The sequence below is a fragment of the Paroedura picta genome, chromosome 10, assembly GCF_049243985.1.
Source record: "Paroedura picta isolate Pp20150507F chromosome 10, Ppicta_v3.0, whole genome shotgun sequence".
Taxonomy (NCBI): domain Eukaryota; kingdom Metazoa; phylum Chordata; class Lepidosauria; order Squamata; family Gekkonidae; genus Paroedura; species Paroedura picta.
In genome coordinates, this window is record NC_135378.1 from 18,298,660 (window position 1) to 18,325,009 (window position 26,350).

Here is a 26,350-nt window from a genome sequence, read left to right on the forward strand (position 1 = left end):
CACCACAGTGTTATTAAAGTGGAGACACTTCCGCATAAGAGGAACTTTCAATCGAGAGAAAGCTTAACCATTAACAGGTTGCCATTAAACGGTGTTCTTTTTTTTTTTTTTAAGTTTAACAAAGTCATAGTCACTTCAAATTCCGTGCATCATTAGCTTATTTGACAAAGATGTCTAACTGGAATTATCTGCTGGATGAAAAAAACAACAGAAAAAGTCAGTCTGAAAAAGGTCTATCCTGCCCCCCCCCCCCAATCCATAAAAACGATGGGGGTTAATCAAGAATGCCTTTCAAATTGATTTAAAAAATGATTCATGCAGATTTTAATGTAATTCTTCAGGGCTAAACACCTGTTTATTTTTCACAAATAAAACTGGATTGCAGATTTCACAAATAAAAACTGGAAGGGGGGAGAGAGATGCAAGGGCTTGCTTGGTATTCAGATATTAAACCTCCAAATCTTCTAGACAGGGAAGGAACTTGTGATACTTCGGATCAAATTATGCAGGCCTCCCTCCTTCTCATTGTCTCCCCCCCCCCACTTTTTAGACCATCCTCAGTCTGGTTAGCCTGGTGGAGGCAGGGTATTTAAGAGGGGAGGGGAGGGGAGGGATACTGATTTTAACTGTATTATTATTACTGTACACCATCCTGAGACTGCTTGTTGAGAGGGGTGGTATAGAAATCAAACAAACAAACAAACAAATTAATAAGCAAAACTACTAACCCTGGAAGACCTAGCCACAGTGATCCATGAAATGGTCACCTCCAGACTAGATTACTGTATCTTGTTCTACACGGGACTGCCCTAGTCCCTGACTTGGATATTACAGGTGGTGCAAAATGTGGCTGCCTGGCTCTTTATCAGGAAACCTCAGAGGGCTCATATTCAACACGCCTTTTGATAATTGTACTGGTTGCTGACAGAGTTTCAAGACAATGGTATTAACTTACAAAGCCTTGCATGGTCTGGGCCCTGTGTATCCTCTCCCAATTGTCTGGGCCCTGTGTATCCTCTCCCAATATGTTCCCTGAAGAACACTATGTTCAACAAATATCAGCTTGCTGGTGATCCATAGCCCCTATCAGTTCTGCAGGGTGTCTAAAATGGCACTCTTCCACCAGGACTACGGTTGAGGCTGAGCTGGGTTAGAAATAATATGGGCCTTCCTACTCTACTCTCTAAGTCCCCCCCACCCAACATGAGATCTTCCCTATATATGAAACTAAATTCACCAGCTAAATTGTGGTAATGGAATCCATGGTATTATGTTTTAATAGTTTTATGATTTTTAAATGCGTAGAATTGTTGTGAACCACCCCAAGCTGGTCATTGGGGAAGGGTGGTCTAAAGATTGAACTATAAATAAACTAGATGTGACGGAGGCAGTGGTATTTCTTTATTCACACATTTCTGAATCGAAAGAGAGGAAAACACAAAGTTGCACATATCTGTAACTATTGTTCATTGGGTATCTTTTGTGTAGGCACATAATGGGGACTGTTCATGAGAAGCCCTGCCATCCTAAAGAAGGCCTGCCAGCCCTTACAGCTAAAAGTTTCCAGGGGACACTGTGCACCAGAGCCAGAAACTTATGCCTGTCCAGAGATCATATGCACTTGAATAGAATCATAGAATCATAGAATCATAGAATCATAGAATCATAGAATCATAGAATCATAGAATCATAGAGTTGGAAGAGGTCATAAAGGCCATCTAGTCCAATCCCCTGCTCAACGCAGGATCAGCCCAAAGCATCCTAAAGCATCCAAGAAAAGTGTGTATCCAACCTTTGCTTGAAGACTGCCAGTGAGGGGGAGCTCACCACTTCCTTAGGCAATAGCACCGTTTCCACCCTCAGTACCTTTAGCAACACCTAAGAAAGAGAATGCAGAGGGGCAGGAGGGAGGGTATGTGTGCCTGCATAGAAGATACTTGATGAACAAAAAATACAGGTAAGTAGAGCCTTGATTTCATCATCAATCTTATCTGCAGTCCCACCAGGTGATGGGGCATGCTTTCCTCACTGGAACAATTTAATTCTCATGTCTCGCCTTCACATCCAAAATATAGTGACATACAAATTTGTCGATGTCCAAATAGTGGCTCTGCAGATCTCTATCAAAGACACTCCATCCAGAAAAGCTGCTGAAGAAGCCAAAGCCCTAGTGGAGTGGGTGTGAATGTTCAAGGGGCATGGTCATATGGCCCAACCATAACAATCCCTAATGGCCTTGACAATCTATTGGGACAGGATATACGATGAGGGCACTCAAAGGAGGCCAGGGAGTGGTTCCTGTTGGCAGTAGAGGTTAGGACCTGCAGTAACAGGTTTAAACTACGTGCAGAATGGTATCAGCTAGATATCAGGAAAAGATTTTCACCATCATAGTAGTTCAGCAATATAATCAACTGCCAAAGGAGGTGGGGAGTTCCCCTCACTGGTAGTCTTTAAGTGGTTGAACAGCTACTTATCATGGATATTTTAGGCTGATCCTGCATTGAGCAGGGGGTTGGACTAGATGGCCTTTATGGCCCTTTCAACAATGATTCTATGATTCTATAATACATAACCATGGCCTATTTAAGGAAACAAGTACTAGCCAACAGAGAGAATTTTTATTTCGTAGGAATTGTAGAAGAAGAAGAAGAAGAAGAGTTGGTTCTTATATGCCGCTTTTCTCTACCCGAAGGAGTCTCAAAGCGGCTTACAGTCGCCTCCCCTTTCCTCTCCCCACAACAGACACCCTGTGAGGCAGGTGAAGCTGAGAAAGCCCTGATATTTACTGCTCAGTCGGAACAGCTTTATCAGTGCTGTGGCAAGCCCAAGGTCACCCAGCTGGTTGCATGTAGGGCAGCGCAGAATCAAACCCAGCTAAACAGATTAGAAGTCCACATTCCTAACCACTACACCAAATTGACTCTCAGTGTGTTTCTATTTCAGAGAGAAATTACTGATCTATGGTTTTATCTTTAATATCAGGGGGCAAACTTTTCATAGACAAAGCACAGATTTGTCCACCATCCACAGAGCTCTGCTGTATTAAAAAAAATCATACACAAGTTCGTTTTGTGGGAAAAATCAAGTGCAAGCCATCATACAAAACACTAGGCCGCCACGTGTGAACAGGCACTCGCTGCCCTAAAATGGTGTTGTGGCTCATGATCAAGAGGACATTTACTTTAGGAGCAAAATGTGGCTGGTCGTTAAATGCAGCTTCTTACCATCTTTAGCATTTCCTTTTAATATCAGGCATTAATTCAATACCAGTTGCGCACAAGAGTAAGGAAAGAACAAGGGATTCAATCTTTGCTGCCATTTTCTTGCCAACAAAGAAATTCTGACAAGACCAAAGAGACAAAAAGAACACGGAAAGAAAGAAATTTGATATAGGATAGAAATGGGAAAGGCTAAGTCATAATGGCAAGCACAAACTGGGTGAGAAATGGCATTGGAGAAATAGCAGATTTTAAGGAGCTCCAGGGGGACAAAAAGAAATAGCTCTCTTCACGTCACTCTGAAAATGCTGAAGGCAAGGACTTAAATTAACTAAATCAAGGACATGAAGATCAGAATGAGACCAGGGGGAAAAGAGGAATTAGGGAAGAAAGCAAAAGAGAGAAAGGTTTGGGGCAAAGCTGTGAGAAGATTTAAGGGTAGGGATTAACAGTTTGAAGCTGAGGTAGACAAAAAATAGCCAAAAATATACAGAGAAGAGAGACTGATTAATATTGTCCAAGATGAGACCAGATGAAAATATTTAAGAGCGTCTTTAACGGAAAGGGCAATTGGAAATGCGGGAAAGAGCTATGCGGTGGAATGGTCCTTGGAAGGCGACTGAGATAAACATTGCAGGATTAGTTAGAATTGGTGGCTTTCCACGTTTCTGAACTCCCACCCCCCACCTCCCAAAAAAGGGACACCAGTTTCAGATGGCACCTCACAACACTTGGCTTAGGAATTCAGACAGTAGGCCTTGTGAAAATAATAAAAAAATACAGATGTGAACTTAAGAAGCATCTGACCGGTAGGCCACAAAAGTGGTATTGCCTCACACTAGAGGCAGAATTATACCTGAACCATGTGCCTCATTCTAGTAATGTATCACAAGGGTGTCCAAACTGTGGCTCTCTACATGCTGGCAGGGGCTCATGGAAATTGTAGTCCATGGACACCTGGAGAGGCACAGTTTGGCCATCCCTGATGTTTGGTGTTGGGTTGTACTTGGTTGCCAACTTTCAGGTGGCACCTGGCAATCTCCCACTATTACAATTGATTTCCAGGCAACCAAGTTCTGTTCCCCCTGGAGAAAATGGCTGCTTTGGAAGTTGGATTCCATGCTTGAGTTCCCCCCCTTCCCCACACCTCGCCCTCTCTGGGCTCCATCCCTAAAATCTCCAGGCATTTCATAACACAGAGCTGGAAGACCTACTGAGTACTTGCCTAGGAAGCTTGGTCTCCAGTGATGCAGATGATCATCTGAAAAGATGAGATAAGGGAAGAGGTCTCCCCTTGACCCGGGCAGGGGCAACAGAATTGCCTTTGGCCTCTAAGGTTTGGATCCACGCTGTTGTGCAATTAACACAATAGAAAATAATACACAAGGATCCACAGCGGAGGACCAAATTGGGAGGGAGTCTCAAGTTATCATTCAAAGAAAGCTTGAGTCCAGTGGCACCATTAAGACCAACAAAGTTTTAGTCAAGATAAAACTTTGTGCATGCACACTTCTTCAGATAAAATGAAATGAAATCTCTCCAACTGTACATATATGCATAAGAGAAGGCGAGGGGTGATGGTGTTAATTGCCATGGAGGTTTCAGCTACAGATGCTATTATAGCCAAGATAGGATTGAAACAGTTCTCAGAATCTTGAGGATGGCCATCAATCAGCATACAAGTACAAGAATTAACAGACAGACGTTTGGATTCAGTGGTAGCCCAAAGGTCCACACGTTCAATTTTGGGTTCAAACAAATAGGAACTGAGGGACAGCTACACAAAAATCATCCAGGCAAATGGGAAGGACCAAAATATACATGCATGCATGATAGGGGAAAATTTGCTTGAATAACATGTAAGGTAGGTCAGAAGGTCTTTTCTTAAAACAGGACATCCAGTTAAGGGCACTTTACAATCTTACCTGGTCTAAGAAAACCACAAGGCCCTGGAACCTCTTGAAGCAGGGCGTGGATTTTGAAATGCCAGAAGTAAAAAGTTAAAACCTGTTAGATGGGATGCTCCAAAATAATTGGCGGGGATGGAATGAGGGTGAATACTCTAGGGAAGAAATGAGCCATGGAAGTATGCTCTTTACCCCGCAATATTCCTAATGAAACATTTAGGTAACATTTTACACATCAGAGCACCCTTGATAATCCTGCCTCAAAGACTGGTTCAAAAATAATATATTTAAGATGTTGAAGGGTATGAGCCCAGGATGTCCTAACTCTAAACTAGGGTTAGTTACTGCATTAAAGCCATTGGCTATTCTAATCAGGCAGCCAAAGGAATTTAAAGGAGTTGCAGTGGGAAATGTATACCATGAACACAATCTCTGGTGATGGTATTACTATTTTTCTAATGGATAATAAGGAACTCAATCAAAGAATTGGTTACAATATTTAAAAATATATATATGTTCATCTCTGCGTAGTTGCAGTTGATAGTAACAATTCATTCTTAAATGTGAGCTTGTATACAAGACCAAAGCAAAGCCAGATGTACCCAGGAATTCAGCATTAAGCACACTGGATCTATTCTACTAAATCCCAATTGTTAAAAACACAAGGACTCTCAAATGTCTCCATCATGAGCTCATGTGCAGATCTGCCATGTGATCAACCAAACACAACAGATGATAGCAAAACAATCCAATATCTGCAGGGGAATACCAGAAAAATGTATGATAAGAGAATGTCCATAAGATGTTTGTGCAGATGGCCGTAACTGGAGAACGATGATGGCTGTCAAAGCCCACAATGACACCCATTCTAATAAACAGGGATGTTTACATATGATGTCACTCATGGCTTATTTGCTTTTTAAAGGACACAGGGAACAAAATACCACTGAATGAAAATTGGGAAGAATTTGGCATCTCAACTGTTATGCACTCTGCTTTCTAGAAGAAAAGTTTAAGTAAGTGACAACGACGTAACTCACTGCAGTTAAAGATATAAATTACACAACTAGGGACTCCAGTCCTTAGATGGGACCAGGGGAACCACCAGGTATTATAGTCTCCAGGTGACAGAGATCAGTTCCCCTGGATAAAATGGTTGCTTTGGAGGGTGGACTCCATAGCATTAGACTCTGATGAAGTCCCTCCCCATCCCACCTGCTCCCCAAAGTCTCCAGGTATTTTCCAACCCAAAGCTGGCAACTCTACACACAACCAATATGAGCAAAAGTGATTGGGGAACAGGTCTTCTCTGTTTACAGAGGATGTAGTATCTTTCAGCACTTTGGTTTTCTGCTCCAGGTTGGGAAATAATTGTATATTTCAATGGGGAACAATGCCATAAACTCCACTTTCAAGAACAATACTTTTCTCCAGGGGAACAAAGCTCTGTTGCCTGGAGATCAGTTGTAACCTTGGGGGCTTTCCATCCCCACCTGGAGTCTGGCAATTCTAATCAGCATGGGTATTTGGATACTGCGAAACATTGGGTCAGTTGACTCTGCGCTGCTGATAAGCAGCACTTCCCCAATCAACCCTGTTTCTTGTTAAACTATCTTCACTGATTCTAGATCACTGGACCACACACAAACAGGAAAATTAAAAACCAAAACCAAAGAACCGAGCCGTACCTTGACAAGTAAACTTTTTGGATGGAGTTGTAAGGAGTAGTTTGTCAGCCATTTCCCCAGGACCTGCACATCGGGCAATCCCTGGTTCTTTGTACTCTGATTTCACCCAGTCGGACAACCACTGCATGTTGCAATCACAGTGCAGTGGATTTGCTCCGATGGCACTGTGGACCATAAAAAGATAAAGAAAAAAGAAAAAACACAGCCAATTATCATTTCATAGGAACACTCTCAAAGTTTAACTAACATTGAAATGTAACACAAAACATTCCAAAGTGAAGCATGCATTAATTTATAAGGGAATATGGGTCTTTGGTTCAAAATTGGCTTCCTTTGATATAGGATGGGAAGGAAGAACTGAAAAACAATGTGGGAATTCCCAGACCAGCCTAGCTATACATTAGATGAAGAGTTGGCTCTTATATGCTGCTTTTCTCTACCTGAAGGAGTCTCAAAGCGGCTTACAATCACCTTCCCTTTCCTCTCCCCACAACAGACACCATGTGAGGTTAGTGAGGCTGAGAGAGCTCTGAGAGGACTGCTTGGTCAGAACAACTCTAACAGGGTTGTGATGAGCCTAAGGCCACCCAGCTGGCTGCATGTGGAGGAGTAGGGAATCAAATGCAGCTCGCCAGATTAGAAGATGACACTCTTAATCACTACACCAAGCTGGCTCCCCACCGAGTTTCATTCTTTCAGCTGTAGAAATATGCATGAAAAGTGGATCTTAAGTAGCAAGTAATTAAGAGGGAAAGAAAATATGAGGTAAAAATCCAGCATTCCTTGATAGGGAGAAAAGAAGAAGAAGAAGAAGAAGAAGAAGAAGAAGAAGAAGAGTTGGTTGTTATGTGCTGCTTTTCCCTACCCGAAGGAGGCTCAAAGCGACTTACAGTTGCCTTCTCATTCCTCTCCCCACAACAGACACCCAGTGGGGTGGGTGAGGCTGAGAGAGCCCTGATATCACTGCTCGGTCAGAACAGCTTTATCAGTGCCGTGGTGAGCCCAAGGTCACCCAGCTGGTTGCATGTGGGGGAGTGCAGAATCTAACCTGGCATGCCAGATTAGAAGTCCGCACTCCTAACCACTACACCAAACTGGCTCACACCAAAAGAAAGCTCCAAGGAATTTTTTTATGCAACTTGAGTACTGGGCCGTCTTTCATCCATTAATTAGTCTCTTCCTTCCCATCCTTACATTTTAACACCTCTTTCTCATGGGGAAAAAGACTGATTAGGAATCTCTATACTTGCAAGGAAATTATGGAATTAGAAGATTTGAGGAATGTGATATCATCAGACAGAGACACCAAGAAACCTAGCCATCAGAGAAGAACAGATTTCCCACGGCTGTTAATATCTTGATTCAAGTACAGGACAGTGTGGGATTTAAACTGACACAATGGACAAATGCTATCTTGTGAGATCACCACGGAAGCCCTCTTCACATACCATAATTATATCAGGAAAAAAATGTTCACAGTCCGAGTAGTTCAGCAGTAGAATAAGCTGCCTAAGGAGCTGGAAAGCTCCCCTCGGACTGGAAATCTTTAAGCAGTGGCTGGACAGATACTTCTCCTGGATGCTTTAGGCCAGGGGTAGGCAAACTGTGGCCCTCCAGATTTCTGGAGGGCCACAGTTTGCCTACCCCTGCTTTAGGCTGATCCTGCATTGTGCAGGGGGTTGAATCAGATGGCCCAGATGGCCCCTTCCAACTCTATGGTTCTATGATTTTTATGAATGAGCACCTTCCACAAAGCATAAATGCATGAGGTTTGACATTCTATTTGAAGTCCCATTAAGCTGTTTAGGTGTGTAGTTGGAGGCTTGACATGATAATTTCTGCTTTCATGTCACACAAGGTATTTGGTGCGTGTCCAAATATGATTGGCCCAGTATGACTATTAACATAAATGTAGTCTTACAGACTCACAGACAAATGAGTGATGAAAGTATATTAGTTTAAAAGAGCAGAAAACAGATAAATGTTTACTAAGGATAATTTTTTCAATCAGAAGTTACAAAATAATTTACACTGTGAGCCCCACTCATTTATTTCTTGTGCCTATGAACATTTAGCTCACTGGTTTTCAACCTTCCTAATGCTGCGACCCTTTAAGACAGTTCCTCATGTTGTGGTGACCCCCAACCATAAAATCATGCAAGTCTTCTTTCACAGAAATTAAACCGAAACCGACCAGTGGTTTGAAGATCAGTTTTTCATGATTGTATATTAACTGTTTTTCTTTTCTTTTCTGGGGTTTCTCAGTTCAGTTCTGCCTCTTGTCCCACCATGCCGATCTCCCTCTTTTCCACTGCTCCAGACAGATGAATGATCTATCTCGAGCTGCTTGCCCTGCTGCAACCCCTGTGAAAGGGTCGTTCAACCCCCAAAGGAGTCCCGACCCCCAGATTGAGAACCACTGATCTAGCTCATCTTATAGCCCAAATGTAAGATTTACTGAAACAGGAATTACATTCTCGTAGCACTGGTGATCGATGGGACAAGCACAACACCGCACAGCAATAAGTTGTGGAGTCACAGAAGTCCCCTCAGACAACTGTTTCCAGGAACAACACACATTTAAACACTCAGGATCCGGATATTAACTGCACAGCCAGAATATTAATGTAAATATTGACTCAGGGACAATACTCACAGATGAGATAACGCTGAAAGGTCATTAAAAGCACCTTCAGGTACAACGGAAATATCATTGCCGTGCAAGGACCTAGCAAACGAGAGGAAAAAATTATTCATGGACAAAAATGAAGAAGTGCTGCTTTAGTATACAGCATCAAAGGCACCCCTAGTTGCTTTGCACAGGTGTTTGAATGAGCTCAAGAATGTCCCAAGAATGTCCGGGCACCTAACAGCTCCACCGTAAGCGGAATTACACCCTTCTAAGCTTGTTGACTTTAACAAACTCTTATTAGGAGGGTGCTATACATCTCTTCAATCTAGGCACAGTGTGTAGGTTGACTCTTAGAGAGTTTACAGCACTAGATACATGAGCACCAAGAGCCTTCCTCTGCATAGGTGGCATCTAGCCACAGCCTGCTCACGGCAGCCCCAGCAAGTAGCTTTCAAAACAAATGAGAAGCAGAGGTGGATTGCTGTTGCCTTCCTATGCAGGTTCTTCCTTGGGGGTCTCCCTTCCTTAGGACGCTGCACTGAAGTGAGAAAAATCTGTGAACGGTTCCCAGCCTGAAGAGATCAAGCTGATCAAGCTGTTTCTTTTAGCTGTATAATGCTCTGGCTGCTTTCTAGATCATTTGTCTAGACATGGCTCTATAAATTCATGCATTACTCAACTGGTGTACAACAGTGGTCCCCAACCTTTTTGAGACTGGGGACCGGCAGGGCAACTGCCCGCCCACGCATTGAGCATGTGCGGTTGGGCCCGCGCATGCGCAATGCGCGGGCACGGCCCTGATTCCCTCTCCCCCCTCCCGCAGTAAGAAGCTTCCCGGGCCGCAAGGTTGCGGCCTGGGAAGTTTTTTACTGTGGAGGGGGGGCGGGGAGAGGGAGCCGCAGCCCGGTGCCATGGCCTTCGCGGCCTGGCACCGGGCCGCGGCCCGCGGGTTGGGGACCACTGGTGTACAACAGATCCCCAAACTACCCAGATAATGTATAAAATGGCACAATTACAGGGTAGGGGTGGGTGGCAGATGGTTCATGTGGGAAGTCCCCGTGCAAAGAACCCATTTTCCTCAACTCCTGTAGCACTGACATGGGAACTTCTTATACCATATTGCCATTTGTGTATCTGGCATTGTGTGGGCAAGCCCCCCCCCCCCGCTGCTTGAGTCCCATAGTGAAGCAGGCTCCCCTTTCCAAGTGCAGCTCACAAATAAATGAACTGTACTTAAACAGCACTACTTACAGCAATCGGAGCGATTTCAAGCCATCAAATGTTCGGGCTGGAATACACCGGAGGCGATTGTAGCTGAGAATTCTGAAAGCACAACAAGATGACATTGTCAAGCGACATCTCATAAACAACTGTGCGGCATTTTTGTTCTTCAGAGATCATTGTCACACTGCCAGGCCAGATGGAAATTCTAGTACTAAAAACGGCAAACACGGTCTCAGATTCCAGAATTATTGTTATTATTACAGTCATGGACAAATCGCAGATAAAAATTTACAGAGTCTGAAACATTTGTCACAAAATAATTATAGACTGGATAAGACATATTATATCAAATTGTATATACTATGATATGATATAATATAGGAATTAGCTATAATACAGAAAGCGTGGCTCTAAAAATTGTTCCCAACCATTTATCTCATTAGTAGGATTTGCTACGAAAATAATGCATTTAGGCACAAAGATCTGCCACTCGTCTCATTGTATGTGGGTCTTCAAGTGATAATGATTTCTCTAAACAGATCCTCCCATAACCCTTTGTGACACATATATACTTACAAGGTGAGCAGCTGAGTCATGTTACTGAAACTCTGGTTAGAGAGAGTACTGATTCGATTGTTACTTAAATCTCTAAAAAAAAAGTCAGAAATTCAGTCGTTCAGGATACAGCACAAATTTTAAGACATCAAAGCATATCAGTAGATCTAATAATGTTAATACCTTTCTCAAAATGTTATCTGATTCAGATGTGTGCATGCAGGGTACAACCCCAGGAAACATTTATTGGGGTTGGAAGAAAGGCAAAAGAAATCATTACAGGAAAAGGCAGCTAAGTAATCCTACAAATGACCTACATGAGGCCTTATGAGCGTTTTTGGAGGCCAATACTTAAATGAAGCCTTGTTATTTTTGATGTAAAAATGAAGCTTTTACTGACTTCTTGACTGATGATAAAAGCACTTAGAAACAGTGCACATGTGTATACAGCCCTGGTAGAGTTGCCAGCTCCAGGTTGGGAAATACTGGAAGTTTTAGAGAACAGCAGGGTTGGGGAGGAGAGGCACTTCACTTGGGTGTACTCCATAGACTCCACCTTCCACCAGAGTTTCTGTGTCCAGATAGGATCCATTTCAAGCTTGTTCCAGCCCCATATCTGTCAGACCTAGATCTTAACACCCATAGAAGGGCCTTCGCCCAAGTGAGATGCTCAGCTCTACATACAGCTGTGTTGGAGGGGCATTACAAAATTGGAGGGGCATTACAAAATTACAACATTCCTCTTGCTCGGCGACTCTGTCCTTGTGCCAGCGGATGGATAGAGTCAGACGAACATGTGCTTCTGTTCTGCCCTATTTATGATACCATCAGATGTAACATTATTCAGCCAATTTTGAACACCTACTCAAGATCTTCCCCCAAGGAGAAAGTCAAGGTGCTGCTTCAAGATGAAGTCAGGCAAATAACTCTCTGCACAGCTAAATTTTGCACTGCCGCCATGAAATTGCGTACTATGTATGTGGATCAGAAAATTTCTCTCTGATCCAACTTCAGAAGTACAAAGAGACATTTGTCCCTGGCAACTTAAACTATGTTTTAAATATTGAATGTAACCTTTTAAAGTTTTTATGTTGTCAGATCTTTTAAAATTTTTATAGTACTATTACTGTTTTTTCCCTTTTTAAATTGTCTTAGTTTTTAATTGCTTGTATTTTAATTTTGGTCTGAATGGCCCTAAATAAACATTGATTGATTGATTCCACCTTCCAAAGGGTCCTTTTCTCCAGGTGAACTGATCTCTGTTGCTGGGAAATCAGCTGAGATAGTAGGAGACATCCAACTATCACCTGGTGGCTGGCAGGCCTACATGGTTGTGACCCAAATTAGTGGGTGACAGAGTTTTTAAACATAAAAAAGTTTTACTGATATTGCCGCATGATATAATCTTGGTGAACTTGCTTAGCTGGGAGACTGCACTTATGGCTCAACTGACTTTATTAAAAGAACCAAAACTTCCTGTAATGATCATGCTCTTTCCCACTGTTCTTTCCCACCGTAAGGCAACCTTGTTCCAAACAAATTGTGCCAATTTCTTTGGTAGCTGAAAATCACATGCAGTCTGCTGGACTCCTTCTGTCCCATGAACAACTGCGGCCATATTCCGCAGAGTGTTTTGTGGGAGAATGCAACTTTTGGAGTGGGTAATGGGGGTTTCTGTCTCCATATTTTCTAACGAATTGTGTCGTGATCGGTGAACTAAAAAGATACCATTTCTAAAATGTGCACTAGAGTCATATTTGTTAAAAGGTCCACTACATTTTATGTTTTTCTTGAAACGACTTCATTTAACGGAAGAAGAGATTTTTAAATAACATCAGCAGAGGGAGATGTGCTGAAGGTTACTTACATAAGAGTTAAGTGTTTATAGTTTGAAAGTTCTTTGGGGACAAGCGTGAACTGGTTTCCATCCAAATACCTACAAAAGGAAAATACAGCATGACGTAACCGAAATTAATAATAGTTCCCTGAGTAAAGTGTCCGGAAATATTGCAAGACCCATGCCGGAAATGTTCAGGTTAGTAAATAAAATACAAGTTCTACAATTACCTACAATTTTCCTTCTTTGTTAGGATAACATGGTAGCTGGGGACTAGATGAGACCAAGAGCAAGCTAAAGAGCTAGACGCACACCTGCACCAAAATAATTTTACCACAGTACACAATGATGTTTTAACATAATGTACATATATCTCCTTGGTTCCAGAAGGATATCTGTTGTATATCAGCACTAAAAGTTTGAGTAACAAAACACCAGAGCCAAAGATATTCATGGAAATCACTATTTTGGGTCATTACTGCTATTTTCTAGAACTGTATTATCTGGGATTCTTAGACCAATTATGCATGGGGGGGGGGGGAGGCCGGGCCGGTGCTCATATGGCAGTGGGGCAAATTCCCGCTTGTGCACAATGTCGATATTGGCCCAGCCCCCTCCCAGTCCTGGCACTCTTTAGGGCTTCCGATGCTCCATGTCAATTTTTTGGTATTCTCTTTTTTGCTAAGGCCAGGCCAACACCCATAGGAAAGAGCCAGGCCTGGAAGGCTTGGCTCATCCCTGGCTTCAGTGTCCCAGCAAGGGCAGGAAATGCTGTATTCGGCTTCATGGCACCCCAGAGCCAAACGGAACATTTTTGTTTTACCTTCCACAAAGATGGGATTGTGTTGTGTTTTTCCTTGCGTTTCCACTTGCATTAAGAAATTTAGCACTCACGCCAACACAGAATCACCCCCGTCATCCTTACAAGACACATCATCATTACTGGCATAAAATTCAAGAAAAAGAGGGCACTACTCACAGCTCAGTAACATCTTTCGGGATACCCTTGGGCAAAGTCTTCAGGCCTTTGTTGCTGCAACGAACTACAGTATCTAGGCAAGTACATTCTACAGGACAGCGGGAAAGCGGCGAGCAACTGTTGTCATCATTCCCTAGTTCATTAAAAAAATACATATAGGCCTTACTCATCTGAGACCATTTAGCACTGTCTTCAACCACACGATCCCATTTTAGATTTATATGAATGTTTTGCTTGCAAGGATCCCGGTGAACAGAAATCATAAACCGTAACTCACAATCAGGGGTAGTCAAACTGCGGGCCTCCAGATGTCCATGGACTACAATTCCCAGGAGCCCCTGCCAGCGTTTGCTGGCAGGGGCTCCTGGGAATTGTAGTCCATGGACATCTGGAGGCCCGCAGTTTGACTACCCCTGGAATGTCAATTACATGTTGAAGGATATAATTGGCAGCTTCCGGAGCACTTATTTGATTTTATTTAGTACCTTTTAATTCAGCCCTTCCTCCAAGGGGTGGGCAGGATAGTGTATATCATAATTCCCTGCTCTATTGTACTTGGACCTGGGTCTTCTAGAACCTAGTCTGACCCTCTGTACCCAGCCAATGTTCACTTGAGGCCACAGCTGCTGAAGAAAAAAAAGGACTTAGCATGGCTAACACAACCATAGTGTTTGCGGCAAGAATACATGAGCAGACCTTAAAAGAAGTACTTAAAAATGTGGAATTCACTGTCAGAGGTCATAATGATGGCCACAAGCATAGCTTGAAAAGGGAATTAGACAGATTCATGGAAAATAGGTTTAATAGAGGCTACGGGCCATAACAAGTAAAGGGAACCTCCTTATATTGAAGCAGTAAATCTTTAATATCAGTAGAAGGAGGCAAAGGCTCTATGCTAGGGTTGGCCAAACTGTGGCTCTTCAAATGTCCATGGGCTACAATTCCCATGTGCTGGCAGGGGCTCGTGTGAACTGTAGTCTATGGGCATCTGGAGATCCAGTTTGGCCAACCTTGCCCTATGTCTTGTTCGTTGGCCCTTCAGAGGATCTGGCTGGCCACTATGGGAGGCGCTGGACTTTGTCGGCCTCTGCTCTGCTCCAGCATTGCTCTTCTTATGTTCAATGATGTATATAGGCCAGTGCAAGGGATTCTCCATGGTTCTTCTTTCAATAATTATGCATGTGAACACAGACACTTATGCCATATCACTAACTGATATGAAACTGATATTTGCTCAAGCCTAGGCCCGTGGGGGGGGATAGGGAGGCGCGGGTGTGCGGCAGCGGGAGCACCTCTCCCCCCCCTCGCAGCATGGTGCTCGCTGTGCTGGGAGTGACTGGCCACCAAAGTGGCCGATTCGCTCAAGCCTAGGCCTACAGCTAGGCTTGAGAGATTCGGCCACCAAAGCGCCCAATCGCTCCTGGTGCAGTGAGTGCCGCACCGCAGGGGGGGGGGAGGGAAGTGCACTGGCGTCACCCTCCCCCCTGCTGCAGCCCAGTACCAAGGGTTCCATGAACCGGTACCACTTTGTGGCCCGGGGTTTGGGGATCCTTGCTTTAGAAGATCACCATAATATAAAAGATTAAAGTTCAGTTTCTTTGTTTGTTTACATGATACGAGAACAACGACTGCATTTCTTACCATCATCACAAGTAAAATCTTGAATGGCAACATCCTGTATTGGGATTTCTTTTAGGAAGTAAGGTTTCTGACAGCGAGGGTTCCCCGTCACAATGCGCTTCTTCCGTAACCACTCTCCAAGCCATGCTAAATGGCAGTTGCAGTTGAAAGGATTGGCTAGGAGGTTTCTGAGGAGAACATGTGAAGAATACAGGAGCTACATTTCCAGTAAGAAAAGCATTCAAACAAATATGTTTAAAAAAAATGGGGGGGGGGGGTGAGAGAGAGGACTTTTTGGACTGGAGAGAAATACCAGGATGCATTTCATTAACTCCCTTCACTCTGCTTTCCCCTTCCTGCACATGCTCATTTGTATGTTCCACACCACAAACAATGATGATAAAATTCTCACTCGGAAACACCTTCATGCTCCACGAAAATTCAGAATAGCAATTCTTGGTCTCAGCTGAGAAATCCTGAAATGTCTTATTTAGAAATAATTTAATGGTGTCACAGAGCTGACTAGCTGTCGGGCTTCTAACTCTCCATAATACAGTAATTAATTACAGAGATGAAGGCTGATTACTTTATATTATTAGCTATAACCTGACAACAGCTCTTTCATTAATTTGCCTCCCCGAGATTTCCATCTTTTATTTGCTCCAGAGAATAGGTTTCCCGTCTAAACTGACAGCTGAGTGGATTACATGCCAGCTATAAAAATGAATTTACCTCTAAAGTCTCAGTACTTTTGGCATCTTCCTATTTCAGCACAGGCCTCTTGGCAATTTCGTTATTTATAAACATGCCATCTTTAATATGTGCAAATTATTCGCTTGGAGTAATATGTCACACTTTCGTTCTCTTCTAGGAAATTCCTGAAGAGGTAGCAGACATCACATTTCTGAGCATCCCAGCCCTTCTTTTCTTCCATTCAGTATGTTAACTGCAGAGGACTCAGGGATGACCCCAATGGATCTACCACACTGATCACAGGACTCAAACTTCGTTCTCATATCTGTCTGTTAACTCTTTATTTATGTGTTAATTGATTGCCATTCACAGATCTTAATGTCACCTGCATTAATCCAATCTCAGCCCCATTACCTGTGCAAATTGACTCTAACTAGCTCTAACTCTAGCCCTTTCTGGCAACTAACCCCCCCCTCCCCTCTATATGTAGCGGTTGAGGAAATCCTGTTTTGCTGTATCTGAAGGAGTGTGCTTGCACATGAAAACTTATACCTTGAATGAAATGTTGTTGGTCTTAAAAAAGCCACTAGACTTAACCTCCTTGCCACCTTTACCGGCCTAATTTCTGCCCATAAAGATGCAGGAAGTGGGTCATTACAAATGGTCCTGTGTTGCACTATGGGAAGATCATAACCTTTCGTGGTGCTTTTCTACCTGTGTAATATTTCACTCACCCTGCTGAGGGGTCAGGCACACCCCCTACAATGAGGCTGAAACAGCTGCTGGCCATTTAAAACCTCACTTTTGCTTCTTTCCATCTGGAAGGGAGGGAAGCTAGCTTGAGGATTTAAATGGCTGCCAGCCATTTCAACAATCCATTTTGCTCCCTGCAACTTAGAATCAAGAGGGACAAAAGTCAATCACTGCCTTACAGTGGCACCCATGTGACTGTCTTCTGTACAGTCCCTTTTGCTTCCCCCCCACCCCTAAGCAGAGAGAAAGAGAAACAGACCGGCTCAAACCAGCTGGCTTGTTTTGTGGCTTCTTGTTTGATTGGGTTTGAGGGTTTGGTTGTTTCATGCCCATCCCTACTAATTAATATGATTCTCATAACATCATGAAAATTGCTCAGTAATCATCCCGGCTTTGTGTTCTGGTGTCTGCAAAATTATATTTTATCATTTATTCTCTCTATTTATATATGCAAAGAGACATTCACACCCATGTTGACAATAGGCTACAAATATGAAGGGAAACTTACAGTGTAGAGAGGGAATGGAGGGTGTCAAAAGCGCCTGGTGCAATGGTAGTGATTTGGTTGTCATATAAAGACAGCAGTCGGACAGAACTCAGCCCAGTGAAGCTATCGTTGCTCACACAGCTAATACGATTGCTCCGTAGCATCCTGAGGGGAAAAAACAAGCCCTTTAATTGGTTGGCCTGTGAAAGAGACAACCCCACACACAACTTGTCTGTTTACAGTTCTTTATAGGTGACTAAACAGTGTGATATTCCAGGAGTGAGGAGCTTTCCAACAATGCACTCAGTTTGAATTGTACATTCCTTTTGGGGAGACACAAGATCAGAAAAAACTTGCTATGACTGGCAAGTAACAAGGCCACTTTTCACATTGTCCCCGCCCTCTCCATTTATTAATCAATTCCACTCTCTAAAAATTGGTAGAAGGGTTAGCAGCAGTTCTAAGAATAGCAGTTGAATTGCCCCTTCAAGTACATTAAACGTGTTAGAGCTACAGTTTACTATATACAAGGAGGTGGAAACCTCAAAATGAAAAAAAATGCAAATAAGCAGAAAACAATGCAAATGGACCTTGTATAATTTATATTAAATATTGTTACATTTGTAAAACAATATGATAAGTTAATATAAAATTGAATACTTAAAAAAAACATGGGTCTGAGCAGATTTCAGCATCTCTATCCAGTGGACAATTTATTTAGAAGAAAAGCTGATTTTTATACACCACTTTTGACTAGCTGAAAGAGTCTCAAAGTGGCTTACAATCACCTACCCTTCCTTCTCCCTGCAACAAGCAACCTGTGAAGTAGGTGAGGTTGAGGAAGCTCTGACAGAACTGTGACTGGCCCAGGGTCACCCAACTGGCTGCATGTGAAGGAGTGAGGAATTAAACCCAGTTCTCCAGATTCGAGGCTTTAAACACTATACCAAGCTGGCTCACTTATTATTTGTTTACACCAAGCTGGCTTTCTTGTTTATTTATATGGAAACACATTTTCTGGTGGGCTCCTTGAAACGGAAATGACTATGGACATGATGACCATTTGTCCCACCACAGGGAGTGCACCAGAAGATGTGAAGGAAGATGGATGGTGGAGGGGGAGGTTGGCCTGGCTTGGCACTGAACTCTGCTTGCTCTGCTGCTGTGCCAGGCTCTACCTGAGGCCAACAGCCCAGAAGGAGGCAGCCATGGAACAGATTGTTGAGGTATTGACAGCAGAGGACCAAGCAGGACTGATTGTTGGGCCTGGCCAGCTGCTGGGCCTGGCCAGCCTATTCTACCTCCACCCACACTCCTGGTGGTAGGGCTAGCTGTGGAATATGGGTAATGGGTAAAGTGCTTGGCAATACCAACTGACTCCATGACCATTTATCCTATGGCTGCAGCCGAGGACTCCAGTCTCTTCCTAGCTTCATGTCAGGATGAAGAAGCTGGGGCAGAAGATGGGAGGCAGTGGCATGAGCTGGGCCAGACGCCGCTGTAAATATCAGATTGTATCAGATTATGTGATTCCACATAATCTGTGTCAATCTGACTCTTGTGTGTTTTTTAATTCAGATGGAAACAAGCTAAAGAAATAAAGAAGTCCATCCCTCTCTGCTCCTGGGGATTCAATCTGAAGATTTTTCATTGAAGTTCACAAACTTTGCCAAAGAGAACTCCAGTATTGTCCCCACATTTAATCAGTGTCTGTGTGAAGAGACTACAGAAAAAAAGGGGGGGGAGGCATTCTATAAACCACAGTGCATGTGTAGTCTAGATATATAGAAATGAATGCACTCCTATGGTTTTCTTACAGATACCTGAACCTTCTTGATTGCTAGAAGAGCTGGTTTAAGTGCTCCACTCGTGCACTTCAAGAGACTCTTCTTGGCACACTGAGAACATTTACCTACAGGAGTTCCTCAAAACAAACTTCTGTACACTATGCAACTGGGACGACATTTTTGTTTGTGTACTCCCATGACTAAAGTTAACTGGATGCAGGAGAGCCTTAGAGAAGAGCCACCAGAGCTGATTTGCTTCGAGCAGTTGTGAGATTATCCTCCCCCGCACACCACTGGTGTCAGCAGACTTCGGGGAAGAAAAGAAGAAATTTGCTTTTGGCCAAACTGCTCATCAGGCAGTCTGCAGATTTGGATCAGATCCAGGACACAAGCTAACTATGAAATGTGGAAAAGATGACAGCATTATCAAACAAACAAACAAAAAAAAAGGGGGGGAGTGACAGGTCTTTGTCAGGGGGAATCTATCTATCTATAAAACCATAATTTCACATTAGACAACAAACTGAAAAGGTCCTAACAATAAAAATTACTACTTACTATTAAACTAAAATAAGTTTAAAAGACAGGATAAAATTAAGATCAAAAAAACTCAGACATAGATTAATTAGGAAGTAGAATGAAAGGGACATGAAGCGAGACAACACACATCTAGATCACTCCTTAATTTTGGTATTACCCTGGACAGGACCTTGAGGTATAAACACATTTTTTTAAATTTACATTTTGATTTCTTGGCTACCCCTCCCCTCTAGCGGGCTCGAGGCAGCTTACAACACATAATCACATTTAAAACCATATTTAATGCAATAATAGAACAGTTTAAGAGTTAACATATAGTTTCCACAACCCCACACTGTCTCATTCAATCACTCTTTCCAGTCATGGTGGCCCCCATAGGCGTGGAACAAGAAAAAGAAGGTGCATGAAATAGGAGAGGCAAGGGGAGGTCCACAGTTGTATCTTGGTTGTCCTGGCCTCAACTATAGGCCTGGTGGAAGAGGTCACTTTTCAGGTCGTGCAGAATTTTGTTAGCTCTGTCAGGGTCTAGATCTCTACTGGCAACTCAGCTCTTACCAATGTAGCAATGAAAATATGCATACAAAACAACATTCTCCAACATTCTCTCTAAATATCACATGTCCTGGAGATGAACAAGAGAAGGGAGGGTCAATAGACTTCCTTCTGTTCTGTTTCCCTGCCTTGAAACCTCCCTGTGGAGTGGATATTTGCTCCATTAGAGAAACACATGGGAACTAGGAGAGGTACATGTATGTTTTCCCCAGTAGGGTAAACAGTGGCTTCTGCGGGCTAATTCAGACCAGGAGAACAGCATGTTGAGAAAGACTTAGCCCTGCCCTTCCCACCTGCCAAAGTCTTCCAGGATGAGTGCAATGCGCTTAAAAACAAAGCTTTACTCACTGAAAACATCTAGTATCCTTTAGGTAAAGGTAAAGGTATCCCCTGTGCATGCAAGCACCGAGTCATGTCTGACCCTTGGGGTGACACCCTCTAGCGTTTTCATGGCAGACTCAATACAGGGTGGTTTGCCAGTGCCTTCCCCAGTCATTACCATTTTACCACCCAGCAAGCTGGGTACTCATTTTACCGACCTCGGAAGGATGGAAGGCTGAGTCAACCTTGAGCCGGCTGCTGGGATTGAACTCCCAGCCTCATGGGCAGACAGCTTCAAACAGCATGTCACTGCCTTACCACTCTGCGCCACAAGAGGCTCATTAAATGTTCATAATTACACCAAATAGTACAATTCGTTGTCAAATGCTATTAAAACAAATAACCTTCATCTTAACGGGAAACCCATACATATATTTTAATTTCCCCAGGGTTTTCTTCTTCTTTTGCCACTCACAAGAATTCCCGGGAAAAGACCATTTTACCCCACGGCTTTAAAACCAGCAGTAGTTAAGAATCTCTCATTCAAAAAGCTGTTGCATTGGGGTGGGTGGATGATCAAAACACTGCATACAAGCCTGCCTCAAGAGTTAAAAAACAGATGGAAGGACATGTGCACACCACCATTCAAGGCAGGGCCAACAATCCAGAACCACATCTGGTATACATCTCACTCCTACCCTTGTGAACCGAACAGGCTTCAGTCATGACAGGCTGCCAAATGCTCACACGAAACCTCTGGCTATAAGCTGTGAGGGGACCACATACATGATTCATGTAATTACACTATATTCAGGAGGAGAGCTAAAACAAAGCTGCCGTCCAACATTTAGGTTATTTTCTTTCCTTAACAGAAAATTTGCAAGAAAAGAAGCCCAAACATAGGAAGGAAGGAAGGAAGGAAGGAAGGAAGGAAGGAAGGAAGGAAGGAAGCAAGCAAGCAAGCAAGCAAGCAAGCAAGCAAGCAAGCAAGCAAGCAAGCAAGCAAGCAAGAAAGAAAGAAAGAAAGAAAGAAAGAAAGAAAGAAAGAAAGAAAGAAAGAAAGAAAGAAAGAAAGAAAGAAAGAAAGAAAGAAAGAAAGAAGATACTTAGCCCAGACTTACAATGTTTTCAGACTTTCCAGTCCTTTGAACATTTTGTGCCGGACGTTCTCCAATCGGTTGCTGGTAAGCAGCAGCTCGTTGACGCCGGATGCTCCTTCAAATGCTCCTTCCTCAATATCTGTGATTTTGTTATTGCTCAGATTTCTGTTGCGCACCCATGGAACAGAGGGTTAAAAAGGGGGGAAATGTTCCAAAAGTATTTTTAAAGCATGCAGAAGGAAAGACAGGGTTCTGTTTTAACAATAGTATTTCAAGACAGCACTGCTGAGTTTAATTTTTTTTTACTGTATTTATACCCCGACCTGTATCCCTAGTGGGGAGTAAAAGCAGCTTACAGCATTCTTTTAAAATCCTCACAACCACCCTGTGAGGTGGGTCTGGCTGAAATTGCGTGATTGGTTCAGTATGCTTCCATGGCAGGGTGGGGATTTGAACTTGGAACTCCTGGGTTGCTGCCCAAATTAACCAAAGGAAGCAGACTTCTTGACCAAAGCCCAAAAGAAGATCTACTCCTGGACAAGTTTAACATCTGTTTTGGGCCCCTTCTATGGCAATCTCCCCTGGAAGTGGCAACTGCTTGATGCGACTGGCAATGGAATTTTAAGAATTTTTTTTTCACTAATTAATTTATGACTGTAAAATTGTTTTTATTCTGTAATTCTGTTTATGTTGTTGACTGCTCCGAGCTGGCTTGCCGGGATGGGCGGCATATAATATAAATCCAATCATAAAATAAAATTCAAACAAACAAACAAACAAATAAATAAAAATACATTGACAAGTTAGCTAATGTATTAGCTCATTTCACAACAGCTTCCACTGGATTCGGGTGGCCTCTAAATGCTTTGCTATTGCAAATCCCACATATCGACATTTCTGAATGCACCTTCCATGGCCGTCCTAGGGAATATCCTCATTTGGCTGCCCTAGAAAGACACTGTTGCTGCTTTCCTACCTCAGGTAGATATGAACAACAAAATAAGAACATTTCAGTACCTTGGGGCAGTAGCCTGTAATGAACTGTTACTGACTAGAGATCTTTACAACTCTGAAAAATCATACATTATTTAAAAGGGAATGTCTGTTTTTTTTTTGATCAGATTGATTCCTGCTTCGAAGGTTTGTTTTTCTTTAGCATAACAATTAGCTGAGTTTCCAAACTTTCTTTGAAATAAGAAATTCAGTGAAATTAATTGGAACACATGAGATACCAAAGCAATTTCCCCACCAGTCATTTAAGTTTAGATTATTTTTTCTGTCCTTACGCACACAGTCACAGACATTCTCATTCAATCACTCACCCCATGAATGTTTAATGAAGGATAAAGTGAAAAACAGACTTCAGATGTGGTCCAAGAAGCACAACCGCATGTTTAGGGGGAAAGGAAGGAAAGTTACAAGATATGAGGGGGAAACAATTTTTGGCGCTGCTTCCACATAATAGCCACACTAGAGGTCACAGCTGTCCACAACTGACTGGAATGTGCCACAATTGTGCCAGAAAACAGATCAAAGTTTGCGTCCAGTGGTACGTTTAGAACCAGCACAATTTAATTCCAGGTACAAGCTTTATTGTGCATGTACACTTGTTCAGGTATTTGAAAAAGTGGGCATGCAGATGGAAGTTTATACCCAGAATAACTGAAAACTATTCCGAATGTTTTAAACAATCCAAACACCCACTGCCATTTCTCTGTTTCCAAGCAGGAGGAGAATAAAGAATCAAATGGGATGAAATTGATTCAAGAGAAATTCCGTCTAAACATCCGGAAGAAGTTCCTGACAGTTAGAGCGGTTCCTCAGTGGAACAGGCTTCCTCGGGAGGTGGTGGGTTCTCCATCTTTGGAAATTTTTAAACAGAGGCCGGACAGTCATCAGACGGAGAGGCTGTTTCTATGAAGATTCAAGGGGGGGGGGCAGGTTACAGGGGATGAGTGATAGAGTTGTTAGTGTCCTGCATAGTGCAGGGGGTTGGACTAGATGACCCAGGAGGTCCCTTCCAACTCTATGATTCTATGAATTAAACTTTAAGGTGCCATTAGACTTAAACTTTGTTCTACTGCTTCAGGCCAACATGGCTACTCACTTGTACTAGAAAATATTATTACTGCCCATGGCCAGCTCCATCAATAAGAGTGTAGCCAGCTACCACCTATCTTAAATACCTTGTCCTGCTGCACATGTTTTCCAAAACCAGATTGCACTGTCCAAAGCTGCAAGTTGCCAATACAAAGAGATAATGTAAAAAACTTACATTTTGCGCAACTGAGGAAGCTTCTTGAAGATCCCTGTAGCTTCCAACACTGTGAATTCATTGTTGTTGAGTCGCCTGTATGAGCGGCATGCACAGAGACATACATACTGAGATTAATGTTAAACTGTCCAGGAAATGTGAAGAAAAACTCGGAATTACACATATTCCCATGGAGAGTATGTCCCCAAAAGTTTGCAGAATGCTTTATTCAGAAGGGCAACCCATGTAAGAGAATGTAAATCGATTTCAGATGTTTCACCAATGTTAACAACAATAATAAAGAGGCTGAAGGTTCTAGGGACTATATAATAGTTTAAAAACATGCTACAGGGCCTCTTCCATTTGATTTATATTCTAATCTTTTCACAAAAATAAAAATATTTATTTACTTCATTTATACCCAGATGTTCTCCTCAAAGTGATATACATTATTCTCATATCCCCCATTTTATCCTCACAGCAATCATGTGAGATAGTTTAGGCCAGGCGGACTTCTAATCTGGCACGCCGGGTTCGATTCTGCACTCCCCCACATGCAGCCAGCTGGGTGACCTTGGGCTTGCCATGGCACTGATAAAACTGATAGAATACTGTGGGACCACCCTCCAAAGCAGCCATTTTCTCCAGAGAAACTGATCTTTTTAGTCCAGAGATGAGTTATAATTCTAGGCCTTGCCAACATTGCATGAGAGTCAGTTTGGTGTAATAGTTCAGAGTGCGGACTTCTAATCTGGCATGATAGGGTCGATTCTGCACTCCCCCACATGCAGCCAGCTGGGTGACCTTGGGCTTGCCACGACACTGATAAAGCTGTTCTGACCAAGCAGGAATCTCAGGGCTCTCTCAGCCTCACCCACCCCACAGGGTGTCTGTTGTGGGGAGAGGAAAGGGAAGGCAACTGTAAGCTGCTTTGAGCCTCCTTCGGGTAGAGAAAAGCGGCATATAAGGACCAACTCTTCTTCTTCTTCTTCTTCTTCTTCTTCTTCTTCTTCTTCTTCTTCTTCTTCTTCTTCTTCTTCTTCTTCTTCTAAAATCTTTTGACAGTAGAGGAACCCCTGACAGATTTTTCAGGCTTCAAGGAACCCCAGTAGTGGTGACATACCCTCCAGAGACATGCGGGAGCCAATCAATCATTTATCATTCAGTGTGGGAGCCAAGCGATCATTTAACATTTACTGTGAAGAATGAGACTAGGCGGGTAGAGCAACAGGGGAAGTGGGCTCCAGTGATGTCTAGTGATGTCAGCGGCCATCTGAAATTCTGGGAAAGGCTGCATAATCCTTGAGGAGCTCTTGAGTAATCCTTGAGTAATTCTGGAGAACCCTGGATGGGAATCTCTGGTTTAGACTGAGTGTGTGCATCTGGTCCAAGGTTGTCCACTAAGCTTCCATGGCAGAGGGGAGATTCAACCCATAGTCTCTCAAATCTTGTATGACACTCAGACTCTTACACTTCACTGGGTATACATTACACAAGGGAATTAAACATAAGAAGAGATCCAAATCAACAGGCCATTTAGTCCAACATCCTGTTTTGCACAATAGCCAATCAGTTACCGCAAAAGGTCTATAATCCCTTTTGTTGCCTTCCAGCAACTGCCTCTTAATATAAACATTTCATTTACCCATGGAAAGGCTGGGTTTGCTAAATGACAAAAGGACTTATGCCTCTCATCCCATGACAATTAAAGTTACTCAGGAGCCTTTGGTGAAAGACCCTGTTGAAAGCTTTTTGAAAATCCATGTCTACTGGCTCAACTATAGCTACACGGCTGTAGTTAATATGCTCACTGGACTCTTAATGGCTGAAGTAGCACCTCCCTTTGCAGAAGTTACTGGGGGTTTTTTTAGTGTGAATTGTTCCTATATATGCTTCTGCTATTCAGTGTATAATACAGCCTTTCTCAACTTTTTTACTGTCAAGAAACCCCTGAAACATTCTTCAGGTTTCGAGAAACCCCCAAAGTGGCCCAATAGTGCAGAATATGGTTGGGAAGCATAGCTATGTACATGCGCACCCAGGGGCTATGTACATGCTCACCCTTTCCACCCCCTCCAGCCCCATCAATGGCCATTGGGGTGGAGTGGGGCAGGTCAACATGACCATATATGGTCATATCACCCAATAAATGTTTAACAAATTTTAAAACTATATAAAATTTAACTAATTAATTAATTAA

The 26,350-nt window shown here is 42.9% G+C and overlaps 1 protein-coding gene across 9 annotated transcripts in view; it reads right to left on the reverse strand.

Annotated features, from left to right (window-relative positions):
* The window catches only part of SLIT2 (slit guidance ligand 2), a 350,865-nt gene that overhangs the window by 35,400 nt on the left and 289,115 nt on the right, over positions 1-26,350 (reverse strand). For 6 of the 9 annotated variants that reach the window (XM_077301587.1, XM_077301585.1, XM_077301594.1 and 3 more), the window contains 11 exons: positions 24,172-24,246; positions 21,918-22,061; positions 17,618-17,761; positions 15,685-15,851; positions 14,044-14,176; positions 13,095-13,163; positions 11,249-11,320; positions 10,700-10,771; positions 9,473-9,544; positions 6,817-6,980; positions 5,147-5,179 (listed from right to left, as the gene is read on the reverse strand). In XM_077301587.1, coding sequence (XP_077157702.1) covers positions 5,147-5,179; positions 6,817-6,980; positions 9,473-9,544; positions 10,700-10,771; positions 11,249-11,320; positions 13,095-13,163; positions 14,044-14,176; positions 15,685-15,851; positions 17,618-17,761; positions 21,918-22,061; positions 24,172-24,246 — 1,145 coding nt within the window. The remainder of the gene's footprint in view (positions 1-5,146; positions 5,180-6,816; positions 6,981-9,472; positions 9,545-10,699; positions 10,772-11,248; positions 11,321-13,094; positions 13,164-14,043; positions 14,177-15,684; positions 15,852-17,617; positions 17,762-21,917; positions 22,062-24,171; positions 24,247-26,350) is intronic. The other 3 variants (XM_077301591.1, XM_077301593.1, XM_077301586.1) reach the window with 1 other exon arrangement.